At 33.9% G+C, this 21,253-nt stretch overlaps 2 protein-coding genes across 2 annotated transcripts; one reads left to right on the plus strand and one right to left on the minus strand.

Moving 5' to 3' along the window:
* Positions 1 to 43: 43 nt before the first annotated feature.
* On the minus strand, positions 44 to 5,717 carry ClpP (Caseinolytic protease proteolytic subunit). The gene is made up of 6 exons (XM_074144144.1): positions 5,561 to 5,717; positions 4,702 to 4,839; positions 4,463 to 4,554; positions 3,378 to 3,570; positions 2,986 to 3,091; positions 44 to 362 (listed from the first exon to the last, which is right to left on the minus strand). Exons 1-6 carry the CDS (start codon positions 5,630 to 5,632, stop codon positions 133 to 135), a joined length of 831 nt encoding a protein of 276 aa, XP_074000245.1. The 5' UTR covers positions 5,633 to 5,717; the 3' UTR covers positions 44 to 132.
* Positions 5,718 to 6,097: 380 nt separating this feature from the next.
* Positions 6,098 to 20,393, plus strand: Rab35 (RAS oncogene family member Rab35). The gene is made up of 5 exons (XM_074144145.1): positions 6,098 to 6,304; positions 10,667 to 10,841; positions 16,199 to 16,323; positions 17,781 to 17,905; positions 19,171 to 20,393. Exons 1-5 carry the CDS (start codon positions 6,250 to 6,252, stop codon positions 19,294 to 19,296), a joined length of 606 nt encoding a protein of 201 aa, XP_074000246.1. The 5' UTR covers positions 6,098 to 6,249; the 3' UTR covers positions 19,297 to 20,393.
* Positions 20,394 to 21,253: the final 860 nt, after the last annotated feature.

Genomic DNA, 21,253 nt, shown 5'->3' on the forward strand with positions numbered 1-21,253 from the left:
GAAGGTTAAGGAACAATGAATTTTTAGTAGGGTTTACAAAATGTAATATATATATAAAAATATTTTACTCTTTAACGTATAATTAATTATTTTAATGGAACTTATGGGAACTAAACAATTAACTCCAAAAACTCAATCTGTCTGCGTAGTTGGTTTAAAATCAATGTGGTCCACTTTCTTTCTTAATGTTTCAGGCAAGTTTTTCAGTGAATGATCACGGTCAATTTCTGGTAAATCATCATCATCGTTTACTTTATTTTCATCCACCTCATTTGCTGAAGGAAATTCAATTACTGAATCAATCAGTCCGAAAAGTTTGGCTTCTTTTGGCGACATGAATTTGTCCCTTTCAACACTATCAGCTGCAAAAACAAAAAAATCTTAATGCAAATACGTGTATACAGGGTGACCAAAGTTATATGCTCCACCCACTTTTTTTTTTAACGGCGGGAAATTTCGAAAAAATAAAAAACACATATTTAATCATTTTTAGTCTAGTTTATTTTCAGTGATTGACCCATTTTTTTAAACCCCTGTATCTCGAAATACAGCATCCAACAGAATCTGTTCAAACTGGGCACAATCAACGGATAGGCAAGCCAAAACTCTGGACTTCCACGCTTTGCTTGTAGCAGCACTTATGGTAGCGAAGTCAAGATCTAGGCAGCCTAGAGTAATTCGACGTTTCATATCATCGACTGAAGCCACGGGATTAAGGATACTTTACACTTTATTTTTTTAGTATCCCCACAAAATATAGTCCATTTGGGTCAAGTCCGGAGATCGAGGTGGCCATTGGATGGGACAATGAGTCCTTAAGCACTTTTAATGGAAATTTCTGCCCAGCTAACCTCGAACCACACTCGCCGGGCAACCATCTTGTTGAAAATACATATCTATCCGACGTTTTAGATGAACATCTTCAAGCGGAACTGGCAAAATGTCTCTGAAAAAAAAGTTGGATACCTTTCACCAGTTAAGTTCTCTCTGTAGAAGTATGGGCCGATTAGTTGATTTCCTAAAACATCACACCAAACGTTTGTAGAAAAGACGACCTGAACATCGAATAACTCTAGCGTGCCTAGATCTTGACTTCGCCACCATAAGTGCTGCTACATGCAGAGTGTGGATCTAGAGTCTTGGCTTGCCTATCCGTTGGATGTGCCCAGTTTAAATAGGTTCTTTAAAAAAAATAACGTAATTTTGACAGTAAACTGAAATTTGTTTTTCATATTTTAAATTACCATAACTTGAAAAACCTAACCAATTTCAAAAAATTTTTTTTTGTGTTTTTTAGGAGCTCAAATATTATAAAAATATGCAACAAAAAATATAACGTTCCATTTGAAAAACAAAAGTTGGATGCTGTATCTCGAGATACAAGGGTTTAAAAAAATTGGTCAATCACTGAAAATAAACTAGACTAAAAATGGTTAAATACGTGTTTTTTATTTTTTCGAAATTTCCCGCCGTTAAAAAAAAAAGTTGGTGGAGCATATAACTTTGGTCACCCTGTATACTAAACAGAAGAATAAGAACACAACTTACTCTATAAACATTTCAACAATGTTTTTAAATCTATAATTGAATGTTTTACTTAATGTTGGTTTTCGTCAATATTATTTATACTAAAACAAAAAGACTTCTGAGGAAAACGAGAAGCTCCAGAACCCCTCAATCGATCTTTAATGAAAAAAAATATAAATGTTTACTATTTAACACGTTTAAGAGACTCACACTTAAATGTCCAGCGATTTTCTTTAAACTTTAAATTAGTAACATCGTAAAATTCAGTGTAATGACCAAATAGTGAATATAATAGGATGTCTTCCAATCTATCTCTTAGAAGTGCCCTTAATAGAATTCTTTTGGAAACATTTTTAAGCAAAAGTTGTAGATGAACATGGGTACAAAAAGAGTACCAATGCAACGATAATCGTTGCAGTCACTTTCTAGAAAATCTCAAAAAAAGTGAATCGAAGTAAGTAAAACGGTACTTCCGGTTGACTAATTTTGATCGATAACTTTCTATAAAATCCCATGCGAGAACTAAAACTAGATATAAAGTTAGAATTCTTCATTTTCCATTTTGAGCTAAGATATTCACTTACTCTATATCAAAAAAATGGCACAATCACAGTATTAGTGGCAGAACTCGTTGGCAACCGTAGCATAGCGTTCACACTTCACCGAATTTTATTAGTTTCATTAAGAATTCAATTTTGTGAGGAATCGGTCCAGAACAAAAAACAATTCCGTCTTTTTGCCAACATTTCGGCAGACTGATTGTTTTTTTTCAGGGTGTGGGTATGCGGGTTGGTTGAGTTACAGAAAAACTGTCAAACGAATTTAGCAGGTGATGTTGAACTTTTGGGAGAGGCTCGAAGAATGCTTGCGCCAAAATGGGTATCATTTGGGGGATTTTTCAAACCTAAATTTCGATTTTTGATTATTTAATGGCAAGCCCTTAAGAACATATTTCATTATTAAAGTTTGAAGAGTATTCATTCGTTTTTGCAATTTTTTTAAGCGTTGAAACTGTAATTAGAACCCTGAAACACCCAAACAATGATTATTGGATCAATATTTAGTTGTTTATTGTTTACTTTTGGTGAAAGAAATCTACCTCATTTTCCAACTCACGTTAGCACCTAAAGATTGAATACCCCAGCGGTAGAGTTGTTGGGATAAGTCAAGAACACTGCACTTTATTACAATGCAGCTAAATGCAGAGGTGCTACAGTTTAGAGAAAAACGGCCTAGATCGAGCATTCAGAAAGACCATCACTATTCTAAACATTAGAGACACATAAGTGTAATCTCCATACATTACAAGAAGCGCGTGAAGAAGACTCATATCCGCGTCGAAACATTTGGCAACTATCTACAAAACATGTTTCAACACCAACAAAACAAAATTAAAAAAACCACTAATTCTACTTAAATTACAATCTTATCAAGAAAACAAATCGACCGATTACTTACCAACTAAACTTAATGACTGCTTGCAATGCCTGGCATATATCACGTTAATCTGCTGTTTTAACGTAATTATTTCTTCTGCATGAATTAATACGTCAGTGGCTTGTCCCTACAAAAAACAGATAAATGAGCACTAAGTAATTATAACAAGATTTTTTTAAAAATGAATTAAGGCGCGTCAACATCAGAGGTTATTGGCGCCCAGAGCTTTTTTCAGTGCACTGCCGGCCGGCATCCATCATCGGACAGTGAGCTGTAAAAAGCTCCTAGGAAGAGAAAATCTAAGGGCCAGCAGCTGGATTCGAACCCGGGATGTCTGCGAGGGAATCCAATACGCTAAACGCATAGCTAATCGTTCCTTACTACTACTTAGTTGCCGATTCAAAAATTAGTACCCTAACACCTCCTGATGGTTGGTGAATCATGATCCGGGCATTTGGTAACGAATATCTTAGACCTGGTTCTCCCGCAGCTAATAAGAGGCTTCCCATGCTACAAGCCTGGCCAACACACCAAGTAGCTATAGGAGAATTTACATACTGCATCGTGTCATAAATGCCAAGACCTGCCGTGACACTTCCTCCTGGGCTGGAATACAAAACACAAAAATCTAGTATGAAGCACGACTGTTACAAATTGCAATTAGTACAATTAAAACTGAAAAATTTTTGAAGGCACAGTTTGACTTAGCAAAAATAAACATAAATGCAGGAATTATAACGGCTCAGTATACACCCGAATATATTAGGTTGAAATTCACAACTTTTAATGACATTTTAAAACCTTACACCTTCATCCATACAACTTCATATCATCGATTTATCCAGACAAAAATTTATGAACGAATTTCAGTACAAAAATGCAGCTTTTCTTTGATTAATCTGCTTTGAGTAACGCGTTCAACGAATGAACGAAGACTGAACGTTTATGAAAACCAAATCTCACCCTTCTGTACACATGCAGATCTTTACTTCTGTGTGATTACTTCTAAAAAAAGTTTTGACAAGAAGAATAAGAATAGTCTAATTTCTGGAAAATAAACGGTAGTGACAGAGATTGCTAAAGAAAAAAAGTGAATAGAAATACGAAAGCGTCATTAACTTTTTTAATTAGTAACAATTTAACTCTACTTTATTCGGCAAGAGTACGTAGAAGTACTGTGAAAAATTTATATCTTGGATAAACAGAAAGAGAAGGCATGTGAACTTATCCTTCAGCCAGCTTACATAGCCCAGACCTGGTACCCTCTGATAACCCCCTATGGAGGCCATTTTCTGTTGAGTAAACAATTCAGAAAAATGGAAAAACTCGTGAGGTGTCCAAATTTTGACTCACAGCTAATTTATAATATTGAAAATAATGGCCTATTTCGAGGAGGAAGCTCAATTGGTGAGTAAACATAACAACTTGCTATTGTAAGGTGAAAAAGCACACATTTTTGATAAACAGTATTATTTGAAAATTTCAAGTATAAACGTACCTATTAATATACAAATGTATAGTTTTCTTGGAGTTCTGTGACTGCAAGTACAGTAGCTGGGCAATCACTAATGAAGCTACTTCATCCGTAACCTTTAACAAACACTCCTATAATTTATCTGGTACTATTGGATCAATAGATTTATATTTATTACATAACATGAGATGAATATGATGATGATACCATCTTGCCTAGAGAGTTTAAGTTACTCACTCTAAAGAAAAAAAATCACAACTTACGACTCCCATTAAACAAATTATCCTTTCTTGTAATAGCCTGGAGAATATATCATAAGCTCGTTCACCTCGTCCTGTGTTTTCAACTACAATGGGCACCATTGTATAATTTACCGAAGGAGTCCCAGACACCAACTTGACCTGCGCATGTAGGCAAATGAATAGTCAAGGCAGCCCAGTGAAAAATAATAATAATAATAAAACTCGAGTGAAAAACAAACATCTTTCTCTTATTTCCATTCACAAAAATCTCTCCCACAAATATTCTTTGAACTTTGAATGTTTATAAAATCTTAGATGGTTGCACTACCATAAACTAATACAACAGTACTTCAAAGGAACCAGGAATCCCCATAGCAACAATATCCTCTGTAAAAAGCATCCTTCCACCATTCTCTCTGTACGTCCCGTAAATAACTTTTCCCATTTAAGTGTAAGATTAATTAAAAGACTTAGATCTATATGTAGATAAAAGTTTATAAATTTAGTAAATAAAAAAGATATAAAAAATTCGCCAGAACCAACTTCGTGAAAATAGCAAAAACAGAAGAAATTGCACGATAAAGACGAAGTCCCGGTCAAATAATTTTCTTAAAATTAGAAATTTCGGTATAAAATACGATTCCTTAACAATGTTTATAAAGTAAAATTAGTACCATACAACCCTAAAATTAGAGAACTGCCAAGCCTCAATACGGTGTATATTCTTACTTGTATTTTGTACTTATAAAATAATAATAAAGTAATATTGAGATTAGTAACTGCAAAAAATAAAACAACCAAAACCAAGAAAAGGGACATTTACAAAATTAAAAAACATATATTTCAAAGAAACAAATTCGTTATTATGAATGATACTTACTGAATTTTTTATCAAGCAGGATGATAAACAACCTAAACCTGTTCTAAATAACCGTACAGTTTTTGGTAACATTTTTTTAAATATTCTTACTTGTGGACTGACTAACTTTACGGTCGTACGGTTTTACAACGACTGTAGTAAGGTTACACACTTTCAATGCTGTTTCCTTGTACTTTCAAAAACTCTTTCTAAGGGGGGCAAATTGTAGAAAATGTCAGATCTCACTATTTATTTTTTCTTATTTGAATAGTTTGAATTTATTTCTATAGGAACAGCATTTTTTAAATTGTAACAAATTTGTGGTTGATCTAAAATATATTTTTTCTAAATTATTTAAAATTTTCACAGAAATATTTGAAAGGATTCAGCTACTAGACAAATATAGTTTGATTACATATCTTACTGGAAAACAATACTAAGATATAAAAAATGATTATTCATATAACTTTTGGGAAAGATTCTGGCAACCCTGGGCCCAAAGGTGGTAAAAATTGCTACATTCCAAGAGTTTTGCTTTAGATTACAACTAATCTGCCGTGCGATCGTTTGAAAAAAGGCAATATACGTTGCCATGTTATTGTTAGAATGGAGTGGAAGACTTAATGTGGATTTGAAATGTATTCTCGTGCGATATTTTTATTAGTATCACACGCTTCTTAGAAAACTAATTCCATCTGAGATCTGTTTTTATGATGGCTAGAGAATATGACCATCTATTTAAATTGCTCATAATTGGAGACAGTGGTGAGTTAATTTAAGATTATTTTATTCGTTATTTTATTATTCTATTATAGATAGAAAATAATTTTAAAACGTCCTCGACCTACTGATTTTAAAGGTCTTTCATTTTTTTTTGTTTTAATAATACTATAGATTATAATCTGGTTTTTAGTTATTTGCTTTATCTATAATTCATTTTCTCATTGCTATTTCTCAAATTCTGGCATTTGATCATCCTTAAGGTAATATCAGAAAAGTAAATACTATAAGGTTAGCTTGAAGTATGGTTGACCCTGTGTTAACTGTGTGGTACGCGGTAGCCAGGTTTGAATTTTTTGACCATCGAGTGGCGAGTTTTCACGCCTTCTGAGAACCCTATTGACAACAGTCTGATATCAAAAGAGGCGCGTAGTGTAAGACCCGAGTCACTGTCTTATCAACACATGCAAAGGACTTATCATTAAAGAATTTCTAAGGTATAAAATAAAATAGGTTCATTGAAGTAAGTTGTTTGATAGGTGCCAATTGATTATTTATATTCCTCGTGGTCGGTTTATTGAATTAGTCGTCAAGACCAAAGTATTATGTGCCTATTTGGCCGCCTCCACGTTCCTACAGAACAAAGTTCTCATATGCTGCAGAATGTTTTGCCCTGTGGCCATGGACTTAATGAAAGACGGGTAATATTCTACCTCCCACTAACTCTCTAATTGTCACTAAAAATTGGAAAATCTGCGCTATGTATTCGCTGGACTTCTCAGGAATCAGGTGTAGAGTGAATATTTAGACCATGGTCGTTCTTTCCGAAGAAACCCCCATTGGTGTAGTCCAGCCTATCGCAAAACAGTAATAATGGTACGTTAGTTTTTTGTACATGCAGGTTAGCAGCGTTGTACTTCTAATTGTATTCTTTTGTTTTTAACCTAACAAATGAATGACCATTCAATGATTGGTAATTAGCTTTTCTCCGACATCTTGTGAGTCAGCTCCAGCACAAATTTAGTGAAATCAATTTACGCAAGGAAGTTTTGAGTTAAGGAGAATTAAGGGATTTGCCATTGTTGGTTACAGTTTAAAGGTTGATGATGTGATATAATAAATAATTACGCGGTAACAGGTTCAATACTATTATTTTCCTTATTTCTCTTTACGACGACATGCCTGGCACCCTAACTCGGGTATATATTACTGTTTATTCTTAGGTGTTTGTTCCCAGAACATTTATGAGCTGATAACATGAGCTTAGCGATTTAATAGCTGCCTGGTTATCGGGAAAGTTTATAATCATTTGACTTCATGTTTCCTGTCAAGGTTGTAATTGCCGCATTTGCCTACTGCGTGAATTAGGTCTGGAAGATACTGGGATATTTTCATTATTAACTCCGAGTGCCTAATTCAAACAACGCAGCTCCGTAGTGGTAATAACAATAGTATTTAAAACAAAAGCTCTACGCTGTTGCCTTATCTAGTAATTTTGAGAATTGCTCAACTTAGTCTACATGTCGACAACTTGAGATTAATTGATTTGATTCTTCTTTAACTCAGAGAGAGATGATCTCCCACCGACTTTTAGAATTCTATTTTGATCGATGTTTGGGATTAAAGGATAGATTACTTTTCCTGTCTTTATATTATTCACTTTGCTGTGTAATTTATCCAAGACAAGGTTCTTTATTAATGACACACACCTATTATGAATTTGATATGAACAATTTTTGCCTCAATTGTAATTTCTCCGGATTCAGTTTTTCATTTTTTTGTTAAATGTACCTCACTTTTACGCATTAGAAGTCATTTTCTTAACTCTTATCAGACCTCAAATGATTCTATAAATGATAAGTTTGTCAGGTTGTTAAACATAAATCATATGAACCAAATTAATGAAATTTACAATTTTATATACCAAGCTCTGAAGCTCAGAAGTTCTCTACTCTCAGAGTGATAACAGTTGATTCGTAAATTATGCCTATCTAATTAAGTGCACTGGTTATTTTTGTTTTTCTTTTACTTATTATGTCAATGAGTTTAGGTTTTGGTTTTTCACTTCTTATTTCTAAAACGTTTTCTTTCTGTTACTACTGTATTAATGTAATTTTATTTTACTTTTTGTGCATTGTTACGAACTACCAGCTAAAGGGATTTACCTATAAGCTTGTAAAAATATAGTAATAAAAAATTAAAATTATTCACTTCGCTCATAATTACTTCCTATGCTAATTTGATTAATTTGTTTACTTAAATGAATAGTTTTTGCTCTTAAAATTTTTTAATTTTAATATTTTGTCCGGCCCGTGAAAAAAGTTTTCTTTCCAATCCGACTCGAGGGCAAAAACTGGCACGCCTGGTATAGAACCACAAAGTATTAATAAGAACATATTATATCTCTTTACCCGGCGAACATCAGCCTAAGTATTCCCAATATACGAATATTATATAATATTAGATCCATAAATTTGTTTTGTACAACAAACAAACAAAAAATCTATTCCTAAAGTTATTAGGTTTTTAATCTATCCTTACCGAATTAATCTCAACAAAAACTTAATAAAAAAAAATTCAAGTATAAAACAAAAGGTACACAAAACAGCTTACATTTCATTCATACTTCAGGTCGTAATTTCCGCCAGTTAAAGCTTTAACTCATGCGTTTTATTTAAATTTATTTCTAATTTTTCCCCATTTTTCTGATTTAATTTCTTTTAATACTTGGGTTTGATCTTTTTAATACTTGAACATTGAAAAATGTTTTCGATAATATTTGCGGAAGATATTAAAAACATTAAAATCGATTTAAATTAATTTTAAGTAACGAGAAAACACTGTCCGGATACTGGTAGCGCGCTGAAAAAAGCTCTGGGCGCCAATGACTTCAGATGTTAACGCCCTTTAATTTAAAAAGAAATTAATAATATTTATTTTCTCTTCACCCATTAACATATTTAAGACAATTTTACTAGTACCCAATGCACACACAATCTTATTGAATTTTATTTTGTAAATCTGAGGTTGAACCTTAACCACCATTATTGTGATATAAACCTTCGTTTCGTCCACAGAAATATTATCTGCGTAGCCCAGGACCGAGAACCCGCGAAGGTCTAACATCTCAAGTAAGTTGTCTGCGACCATGCACCACAAGAGCGGAGTAAGACCCCCTTGAGGGCACCCACTGGCAGTCGTTAATTCCAGCGTGAGGGGGGGATCAACGGTCACCTGAGGCCGACCCCCACTGCCTACATTACAAGAAGGCTACATTACAATGGGGTGGAAACCCGGCGTCCCAAGGTGATCGTTACCTCACATATGTTTTACTATCCTGTACGCATACACCATCGACACGAGTCCCCATCTCAGCTTGGGTAGGGATTGTGGGGGTCAGGAAAGAAATAGATATGATTAAAGGAGGGATAGAAGTAAGGATTAACAGTGTAGGTATACCACCACTATGCCCTAAGTGTACCGTGTAAATGTATTGGAGAATTACATTGTATGTTACTCATGTTCATGTTGTTTGACTGGGATACTAGAAAGGACGCCAAGTACCCTGAAGAAGTGGCTAATCCACTTCCCCCTATGAGGACCACCAACTAAGTTTTACCTCTGTGAGACTAGTCGTTTGTCGGAATAATTTTACCCCTCTCGTGTCTTTTTTTGGTTCAAAAAAGAATTTCATAAAATAACTTAATTTTGAAGGATTTTTTAATAAAGTTCTTCTTCATAGTGGCGCTGTTATAAAGTGCAATGTAATTGTTATGTAGCTGTTATATAGCGGACGTTTACAATGTGTCTTGACCAAAGTTTCTGTGTATTTGTTATGTAATTTGCCTATATTCTTTAATTAATTGAATAACATTGTTGACTACCTGTATAATATTATTTTTTTTTTTTGTTATTCTCTTTGTCTCTAATTTTAAGATAGCAAAAATGCTGTCAAATAATTAAAGAAGACAAAATAACCAAGAACACATTCAAATTGGCTTCTTTACCAGTAAAATTCAGCTGAGTTAATCTCACAGAGAATAAGTACCAATCAAAGCTTACCACGCCTTGAAAAAAAACACTGTAAAGAAGTCACCTCCTTGCTGAATTGTATGGCTATTATTCAAACAACGAATTTTCAGAACCTGTAATCGACTAAACAATGTTACAAATTTACAAAGGGAAAAGAAAAGATCCACAAAAATACTGACTTGAATTACTCACAGCAATTATATGGATAGATTTGAAACGGTTAAATAATTAATTGATGCTTAGGAAGAATGAAAATGTACAAAGTTATTACTTTCTTCATGACATTTTTGTTTAGAATAGCGTATAATTTGTTTAGAATAATCTATAATTTGTTAAAACTTCATTGAAATTAATATTTACATTTTTTCCAAACAGGAGTCGGTAAAAGTTCGTTACTTCTTCGATTCGCTGACAACACATTTACAGGAAATTATATAACTACAATTGGTGTAGATTTTAAAATAAGAACGATGGACATTGATGGCGAAAAAGTGAAATTACAGATATGGGATACTGCGGGTCAAGAAAGGTTCCGCACAATCACCTCCACGTAAGTAGTATCTTTTAATTCAACAGATTTACCTTCCAGATAGATGTTGAGTGCTTCATTTGTACTTTGCTGTATTGGATTTCATGTCAGCAAGTAAGCTGAACAACTTAGGGTTTACTATCGCTAGCGTATCCAGGTTATGTAGAAATTAGATGTGAAATATTGACCCAATTTGCTATTCCATAAAAATCTTCTGATACATTGGTATTGAATGAGACGAAAGAAATCAGCTCTGAGTGCTGGAAAGACAGAGGTTACAGATTTTTTTTTGGCCCTAATTGGACTAATCGTAAATTAAAAATGAAAAGAAACAGAGCTAATGGAACTATATGAACATCGCAAGGTTTAGTTTTGAGGAGAAAGCAATAATACTGTAATAATAATAGTAAACCTAGAGAGAAAAGATAGGAATTGAAGATAAAAGCTTTATCAAAGCAATCGGAAGGTCGAAAAAAGATTTTAGTTCTTAAGAGGAGTGCCTTTAGAAAGAGGAGAAGGACTTCGGAAAGGTGGGTGTTAGACAGTACAGAAGAAAGGTTTAGGATAGGAGTGTCTGGAAACAAAGCTCTTCAGGAGTTGCAGAGCTATATAAGTGGAAGAGTAATAGCAATGGTGTGGTTTTAAGTCTAGGTTGTTAACTTTGTTGGGCTCGCCAGCCATCTCATATACCATATCTCCTTAACAAAAACTTACAGTTTAAAATGTTAAGTATAAGGGTTGATTAAACGCCAAAAGGTACACAAATCAGCAAGTACCCATCCTTTCATTAATATGTACTCATTGATATCATTTAAGTCATTTTACTGCATTAACTTTTCATTACATTTTTTTAGAATTTATTAAATGTCACAGTCCCTTACGCTGGCCAATTCATTTATAATAATTTTTTTGAGGTAATAATAATAAAATGTATACGTCTTCTTCAAAATTAAATAGAAGCTTTATTTTAACTCTATTTCAAATTATTCTTCTAATTGGTCTCTATTATGCCCTTTATTCTGTGTAATCACATACACATGAACATTAAAATAGAAAAAAGACAAAGGTAGTGCTGGTTACTATTAAAATTTCAGTAACGAAGTTAGAACAAAATTTAAATCTTCAATTCGTCTAACAGAAGTATTCGAGAGCACAAATAACACAGTTAATAACAAGTAAGTTATTCATTTCTCAGTTGTAATTTAATGTAGTCCCTTTAATTGAGTACTTGCAGTAAAATACTTTAATAATTAACTGACCTAATATCTATTTTATATTCCATATATACATACAACATTGTGGGAAGAACACCTAGATTAAGAATGTAGTTGAAGAAAACTATATTATTTAATATTAACCCAGATTAACTATTACCTGTTATTTTTAACATTGGACTATTACCTAAAGTAACAATCACTTTAATCGGAGAATGAATTTAAACTGACGGTTTTTATTTAAAAAATAAATAATAAAATAAACATATAACATTTTTCTTTTTCACCTGTGATTAATAGTTTGATTGCTGTAGATTAATAGACATTACAGTCAATCTAAGTTAAATGGTGTGCTACTTGAACAAATATTTTATAGATGAAATTGGCCAGCATAAGGGTCTGTGACATCTAATAGATTCTAAAAAAATTTAATGAAAGTTAATGCAGTAAAATGACTTAAATGATATCAATGAAGTACATATTAATGAAATGATGGGTGCTTGCTGATTTGTGAACCTTTTGGCGTTTAATCAACCCTTATACTTAACATTTTAAACTGTAAGTTTTTGTTAAGGAGATTTTTGTACCTTTTGGATAGATTTCCTTTTTTGCTTTACAGATTTTCTTAACATTTGTAATAAGCAATACTTTCATTATAGCCTGATATGGTATTAAGTCAGACCTGTAACTACCACTGAAGAGATCTTTTAAAAGAATGCTTAGAGTTGCGGTCTCCAAAGAATCCACAAATAAAATTTTCTAGGAAAATGTCTCGAATAAAATCGGAAGGTATTTGTACGTAAATAACAAAATTAAACTGCGATTTCAGTACTTCCTCTTAAGAGGAGTAAGAAAAATTATAGTGCGTTTACAGTACTTTTCACTAAAAGGCAAAGAGAGGGTAAGCTTCAAATACACACGATTGCAATACCTCCCTTTAGTAGCTGTAAGAATAGGATGTCACCTTAATATCACGCAGTAAAACTCGAAAACTTCTTCCTGCCAAAATTTATCAAAATTGGTCTTAGTTATTGATAATTAAGGGGGCCTTACTTAAGTGGTTGAAAACGTCCGTTTCTGTTGTTGAAAACGTCGAGATCCACAAAAGCTTTATCCACATAAAATTTCGAATCGAATGACAATTCATTGACGTAAATCAGTTCACACGTCGATAATTCGAACTATTGCAATACTTCCTCTTAGTAGGTGCAAGAGCATAATGGCACTTTAGAGTCACGTAGGGAAGCTTTAACCACTTCTTCGAGCTAAATTTTATTAAATCGGACTAAGTGTTATAGAAATATTAGTAATAATAGTTTTAGAATGGACCTTACTTGCGTGGGACAAACTCCCCTCCTTATGAGGCACAGCGTCGAGACTTTTGTGTGCAAATCTGTACAAAATTTCGATTCGAATGACACTTCATTCATGAAAATCGGTTCACGCGTCGATAATTTGAAACGATTGCTCTACTTCCTCTTAACAGGTATAAGAGCAGGTCGTTGCTTAGATGTCACGTAGGGGAGCCCTAACCCTTTCATCCTACCAAATTTTATCAATATCGGGCCAAGATTTACAGAGTAATAATAATTTTGGAGGGGGCCTTATATACATGGGACTAACTCCTCCCCCCTTTGATATACAGCGTCGAGATCCCCAAAAGGCACATCTACATAAAATTCCGAATCGAATGAAATCTCATTCATGAAAATCGGTTCGCGCGTTTAGGCGCTACATAGTTTATAAAAAAGAACAAGAACAAGAACAAATTTTGAAAATGTTTTTGTACATTTTTGGCATCGTTTTTCTCGAAAATTAATTAATCTATGTTATTACGAAAAAATTACAGTTATAAACGAGGATTTGCCCTACATTATGAAGAAAATTTGGGTATTTTATCTTGTTTAGAAAAAGAGAAAAAAAATTGTCAAAGTTGAGTGTTTTTCAACGTTACGCTTTTTCGTGCACTTTTTGACGATCAACTCTTGTACAACTGTCCTACCGGACAGTTTTAATATCCAACTCAAATATCAAAATAACTCTTTAAGATAAAATAGTTTTATTCCTATTTCTGTGCATAAATAACGCGTTGGCTTTCTCCCTTATTATATAACTGGAAATCGCTGCTACAACGTAAGAGTATCAAAATAAGGAGAAAGCCCATGGAGTGGGAATACAGAAACAAAGTGTCATATCCTTCGTCCAGAAGTGTGAAAGTGTATTATTGAAACAAAGCGCGAAATTAGTAAAACATTCCTTAGCAAATTGGACTTCCGTAAAGATGGCAAAAAACTAATGGAATGGTGACCATTATACTTGCAATTAGGGGATGCATTGTGATATGTAAGGAATATACTATAGTCGGTTTTACTATGAAAGCTACTGAAATACGAGGGTCGTTTGAAAAGTCCGTGCAAAAATAAAAACTACTTAATTTTTTGGGGTAAACCTTTTTTATTTTTCAACATAGTCTCCTTTTAGGCTTATACACTTCGTCCAACGCTGCTCTAGTTTGTTGATCCCTTCCGAATAATAGGATTTGTCCAAGTCTGAAAAATAGCCATTCGTTTCTGCAATCCCCTCCTCGTTTGAATAAAATCTTTTTCCCGCCAGCCATTTCTTCATATTGGGGAACAAATAGTAGTCCGAGGGAGCCAAGTCTGGAGAATAGGGGGGATGTGAAACGAGTTGGAACCCTATTTCCATTAATTTTGCGACCACAACTGCTGAGGTGTGAGCTGGTGCGTTGTCGTGAGGGAAAGGACTTTTTTGTGGGCCAATCGTGGGCGTTTTTCTTGCAGCTCGGTTTTCAAACGGTCCAATAACGATGAATAATATGCACCTGTAATAGTTTTACCCTTTTCCAGATAGTCGATGAGGATTATTCCTTGCGAATCCCAAAAGACAGTCGCCATAATCTTTCCGGCCGAAGGAGCGGTCTTCGCCTTTTTTTGGCGCAGATTCCCCCTTGGTAACCCATTGTTTAGATTGTTCTTTGGTCTCAGGAGTGTAGTGATGTATCCATGTTTCATCCACAGTGACGAAACGACGCTTAAAGTCCTGCGGATTCTTCTGGAACAGCTGCAAACCGTCCTTGCAACACTTCACACGATTTCGTTTTTGGTCAAGCGTGAGCAATCGCGGCACCCATCTTGCGGATAGCTTTGTCATGTCCAAATGTTGATGCAAAATATTATGTACCCGTTCATTCGAGATGCCCACAACACTAGCAATCTCACGCACCTTCACTTTTCTGTCATCCATCACCATATCATGGATTTTATCAATGATTTCTGGAGTAGTAACCTCAACAGGGCGTCCAGAACGTTCAGCGTCACTTGTGCCCATATGGCCACTCCGAAAATTTTGAAACCACTTATAAACTGTTCTAATCGAAGGTGCAGAGTCACCATAATGTTTATCAAGCTTCTCTTTGGTCTCCTGAGGCGTTTTGCCTTTCATAAAGTAGTGTTTGATCAACACACGATATTCTTTTTCGTCCATTTTTTGAAAATCACTCGACTTCCTCGATTCAAACGAATGCCAAACACAAAGAAATAGACCGATCTGGCTGAAACTTGGTGTGTGTTCTTCCAAGAGATGCTACTAACTAAACATAACCTCGATACGCGCCAGTGGTGCTATCTCTCCGACTTTGCACGGACTTTTCAAACGACCCTCGTAGCTTCCAAGTTGATTCCCCATTTATACCAGTATAAAAAATACTTAACATAATTTTCGAACAGTATGTGCTACATAAAGTCTTCTTAGAAATAGATCCATCAATAAGTTGAAAAGAAAAAAAAAACTTATTTGTAATAAGTAACTTGAAACTACGAATTGTTCTGCTAACAAGAAACCCCTCTCTCTCTACCAACATCTTACGATTAAGATGTGTGTTGTACTCTATTCATATTTCTGAGAGAATGACTTCGTTTCCCATTATCGTTTAGCTTATTTTCTTTTATTTCATGCACTTTATTTTATACTTTTTTTTTTGTATTCATCTATATTACTTCTTGCCAAACTTAGTTCATTTGCATTATTTCTTTGTTTTATTTGTAACAAGTTTAGTCAACCACTTCTTAAGTGAATGTATTTTAAAAGCTACAAAGTTTTTATTTCATTAAATTTATATTTAGTTCAGAATCTAATATATTGCAGGTACTACCGAGGTACACATGGAGTTATTGTTGTGTATGACGTTACCAGCGGCGATTCTTTTGCAAACGTAAAAAGGTGGCTGCATGAAATTGAACAAAATTGTGAAGTAGTGAACAGGATATTGGGTACATTATTTCATTCTATAGACAGATTTAATTTACAGCACTATATTTTTTCTGCAGTCGTTGTAAATGAGCCCTTTTATACTGAATTGAGAAAATAGTTGTTCTATAACCCTGTTTTGTGCAGTTCTGCTATGCACGATTCGCTATTGTTTTCGTATTTGCATCAATCATCTTACTAATTGACTACTACCTAAAATATATAACTTAAATACATGTCTGAATCAAATGTCTATGTATTTGTCATGTTAAACATTACACTCGCGCTTTGTGCAATGCAGACAAGAGGTCTTTGAAGTGGAGGAGATTCAAACAAGTTTCTGACCTGTCTCTGGCGGGTTTGAAAAGGTACTTAACGAGATGGTTAAGGGAAAAGTTTAGGAGCACACAGCGTAATGGTTGAATATAATAATTGGATGAGAGGTATATCATTCGTCAAATTCATGGTATCAGTCGTAGAATAAACAACTTCCATAAACTCAACCCAAGATTCTCTAAATACATTACTTTCCTCAACACATTTAATCAGGTAGCATATGAAATTTCAGTAAATAATTGTTCATTTGTTCAGCCAGGTATCTGGGACATCGCAGTTTTTTAAGTTGATAATAACAAGTTAAGAATCAAAATTGACAAATTTTGGGGAATTTTTGAGGCATCTTATGTTTTTGGCTTTGGTTTGAACTATAATTTTTATTTAGTAAAAGAAGATATATGGCTACTTTTAAATTCAACAGGCTTTAACTTAAGGATGTGTAGTAGATTGGTTTATACCAAAAAGTAAAATATATGAATCGGCATTATATAAGTAAACTCATGCATGATAGAGGCGAAAATGGAGAAGTATTAATTGAGGAAAGTAAATTTACTTCGACTATAACCTAGCTTGTCATGTTAAGAAAGAAGCCTTGTTTAGAATGTGGAATTTATTTTTTAACTCATTGGAACGATTGCATAAAAAAAATAGAATTGAGCGCTTGGGAGGAGTCACCCTCGTTCAGATGGCACACTTTCATTACTTGGTAGTGTGTGAAAATCTCTTGTTAGCACTGTAAATAACTAGATTAGAAGTATTAGTATAATCTGGGATTATTAGTATAATAGGTATATTATACTAATGTACCTATTATATTAGTATATTAGTATAATAGGGAAGAGATTAGCTATGCGGTTAGCGTACTGGACTCCCACGCGGAGGTCCCGGGTTCGAATCAAGCCGCTGACCCTTAGATTTTCTCTAGGAGCTTCTTACAGCTCACTGTCTGGTGATGGACAGTGTTGTCTGTAACGAAAGAACACTGTCCGGAGGCCGGCAGTGCACTGAGTAAAGCTCCGGCGCCAATAACCTTAGATGTTGACGCGCCTTAAATCATTTAAAAAAAAAAAAAAAAAAAAAAAAAAAAAAAAAAAAAAAAAAAAAAAATAGTATAATCTGAATTTATTGATGTATTATTTTGTAGTTGGGAATAAAAATGATACACCTGACCGCAAGGTGGTTCTCACTGAAGATGCACAAAGATTCGCTGATCAGATGGCAATTCAACTCTTTGAAACTAGTGCCAAGGAAAATATTAATGTGGAGGAGGTAAAAGTTTAATATTTTTTACTCTCTTGTACCCTTCGAGAAAGTATCACGACCTCTTCCAATTTTCGAAATTTATGTTTTTACGATATGTATGTTTTGAGGTCCGCTTAGTAGGAAAAAATGTTGTTAGCATTTTTTTGAATATATATTTGGAAGTCCGGACAGATTGTCTCAATAAAAAAAAAAAAAATGCAGGAAGTTGAAACAGTGTATCCGTATGGATAATATCGCTTAGTACGTCTTCGGTGGACTAAGCATGCACACAAAATTTGTGTTACTTTGTAAATTTGGATTTCTCTTTTTCGCTTTTTTAATCCCTAGTATTTTCTTGGGTTTTGATTTCCTGAGAGAGTGGATAGCAATTTCAGCACTTCAGTATATCTCAAAAAATTTTGCACCAGTAAGATCTGAAGCTCTATACTTGCTATAGTGAAAGACATTAAAAGAATTGTTACTTACTCGCTGACCATCACAACCATGAAGGGCATGAGCCTCAGCCACTACAGTTATCCATCTTTTACGGTCTCTTGCTGCCGTACTTCAACCACACAGGCCGATTGTCTCCAAATCGTCCCCTACGTCTCTCAGCCATCTCGGGGTCTTCTCCCACCAGGATGCCCATATCCATATAATGTTTTCTTTAGACCTCTTATATACTCCATCCGGTGTATGTGTCCCAACCGTCACAGTCTACCAGCTTTCATACTAGACAGAATATCAGATTCTTTTAACAGATCAGCCACTTCTTGGTTCTACCTGATTCTGAAGCCTTCCTCGGATCACGCAGGTCCAAATATTTTCTTAAGATTTTTTTCTCTCCCACCTGTCTAACCTTTCTCATCCGCTCGTTTCGAAACCCACTTTTCTGAGCTATAGGTGACTACTGGTCCCAGTACTGTCTTATAAAGCCTTTTTTTTTCCTCTAATCACCGTTTGACGAGTTTTCAGTTTCAATACCCATCAAACTGGATTTTTAAGCGTAAAAGAAATCTCAATAAAAACTTACAATTTAAAAAGTGTAGTATTAGGAGTAATAAAACAACAAAAAAGTACACAAATCAGCCAGTACCCGACATTTCTTTTCATACTTCAGCTTGTAATTTCAACCTGATGGTTTAGAGGTTTCTTCCGGTGGAAACTTGATATCGAAAATTAGACATGACGGCAATACTTTCTCTTACTTGTATGTAGTAAAAGAAAGTATACAAAAATTGATACACTATCATTTTAGCTTTAACTATCCAATTTGTTTGTTTTCTTCACAGATGTTTCTGGCCATAACCAGGCAGGTGCTGCGGACGAAGAAAGAACGCAAGGAGAGGCAAGCAATACAAAACAATGATACTCTAAAGCTTGGCAAACCTAATAAAAGTAAAAGAAAGTATTGTTAATGAATTATTTTGCAAAACTGATTTTGTACATCACAAAAATTAAAAAAAGCGACACACTAAAATGTATTAAAAAATTAATGTAAATCTGACAAAAGACAGAAGAAATTTTTACAAAAGAAATCTCAAGAGGTACTGCTTTGTGGCGTATAAAAATGGAATTTATGTCTTAATTTATTGTTTTTTTAACTTCTGCTTTTAGGAAATAAAACTTTTTTTATTTACGTCAAAAATCTTTAAAAAAACTAAACAAAATATATTGATAACTTGCTTGTATTACCCTTGTATTGTTAATTTTGTAAAACTTATTAAGTGTGTCTTGCTTAATCCGCCTCCCACTATGTTAATCTATTTTCCAAAATAAGCTTGACACATGACTCATGTGATAGCCTATATGTGATACAAAAAAGGAAGAAAAGAAAAACATTCAACTCTGATTTTTACCTTCTGAGATTGACACCAGATCTAGATTAATATTTCATAATTTTTTGCATTCCATTTCGTTTAAAATAAATAAATGTCCATTAAAATTTATGCGGGTGCAAAAGAAAAGCCGAACATCTTCCTTTTAATAACCTAAGTAATAAGTTATAAATTCAATAACTCTTGATTTTTAATTTTTATTTCATTTCATTATTTTTTGTTAAGCTTATTCAATTCGTATTAAAAATTTCATTATTTGTTTTACTTTTATGTTTTTGGAGTTAGAACCATTTAATATGCAGCTGATTTGGCTCTTTAGAGAGAAAATTAACTTGATTCTTCCACCTGTGCACCCTTAAATGAATTTTTAGAACAGTGTTTGCAAAACTGCGATAGAGATCTACATGTTTGTAACGTGAATATGAAGTTTCAAGAAAATCGTTAAGTGTTTGTTCAGAAAATTTGAATACCCTGATACAATTGCTTATTGTGGAGCTCTATTGTAGCTACTAAACGAACTATTAAATTTGAATTTCTGATTTGCTAGTTAACTGTTTATTTTAAATAATTGTTGGATACCGAAAAGCGATCAGAATAAAAAAAATGTATACTTTCGCCAATTGTTTCCATTTTTTGGAGTAGTTTTTTTTTTTGTAAAAGTAAAAAAATGACTATCTTCACATATGGTTGATTTATTTTATTAATTTATATCATTTTTTTTTTTTGTGCTAACCAAAGACATATATAACTCATACCACTTTTAATTACCACTGTTTCGAACTCAGGATAACGTGTTTTTAAGGGTAAACCCAAATTGGAAAATCTTAATGATTGCGAAGAGGGGTTAAGATAGAGAAAAAACTCAGTTTGAGTTTACGATATTATTGTATAAGTAATAAATACTGGGTATAGAGCTGGCTACTCCAGTCTTGTCATTTCTAGGCCCAAGTACTAGCGTGCACTAAACAGACAAACTTAAATCGTACTGCCCAGTAAGGAGAGTTCTCCATGAGTAATTCTTGCTCACCAGAATTTCATGAATCCACGCCTGACGAGCTGAGGCAGTGTAAAAAAGGTTAGAACGTGGTATTGGAGCCATTTCAGCTGTAGAAACGATTCAAAACTCGTTCGTTTTTAACCTTATTCCTGATCCGCGAGCTACCAGTCTCTCGAAGGCACTTCTCTTCAGAACCTTACTAGAGCTCTATTGTAACAATGTGCTTGTATCGATAATTCGACCTTTTCCCTATAAACCTCCGCTTGTGCATACTTCATTCGGGGGTAAAACTCATTGGAACATTTAGAAAAAGTACTGGCAGAAATTTATCAATTATAGTGAGAAAAAGTAGTTAAGTGTTGCATATTGTAATGGGTATTGCATACATTCTTTTATAGAAAACTAGTCAAAGCAGCGTGTCTAGTGTAAATCATTTGCTAGAGCGGATTAAAACTTCTGTTTCCTAACTTATTTTTTTATCTCCTTCTAACTTCTTGACAGTGTTACTGACAAAAGTAAGACGTTTAGTGATAGTTACTA

This window comes from Rhodnius prolixus, unplaced genomic scaffold (genome assembly GCF_049639745.1).
Source record: "Rhodnius prolixus isolate KJV_2025 unplaced genomic scaffold, Rpr scaffold_48, whole genome shotgun sequence".
NCBI classification, from domain to species: Eukaryota; Metazoa; Arthropoda; class Insecta; order Hemiptera; family Reduviidae; genus Rhodnius; species Rhodnius prolixus.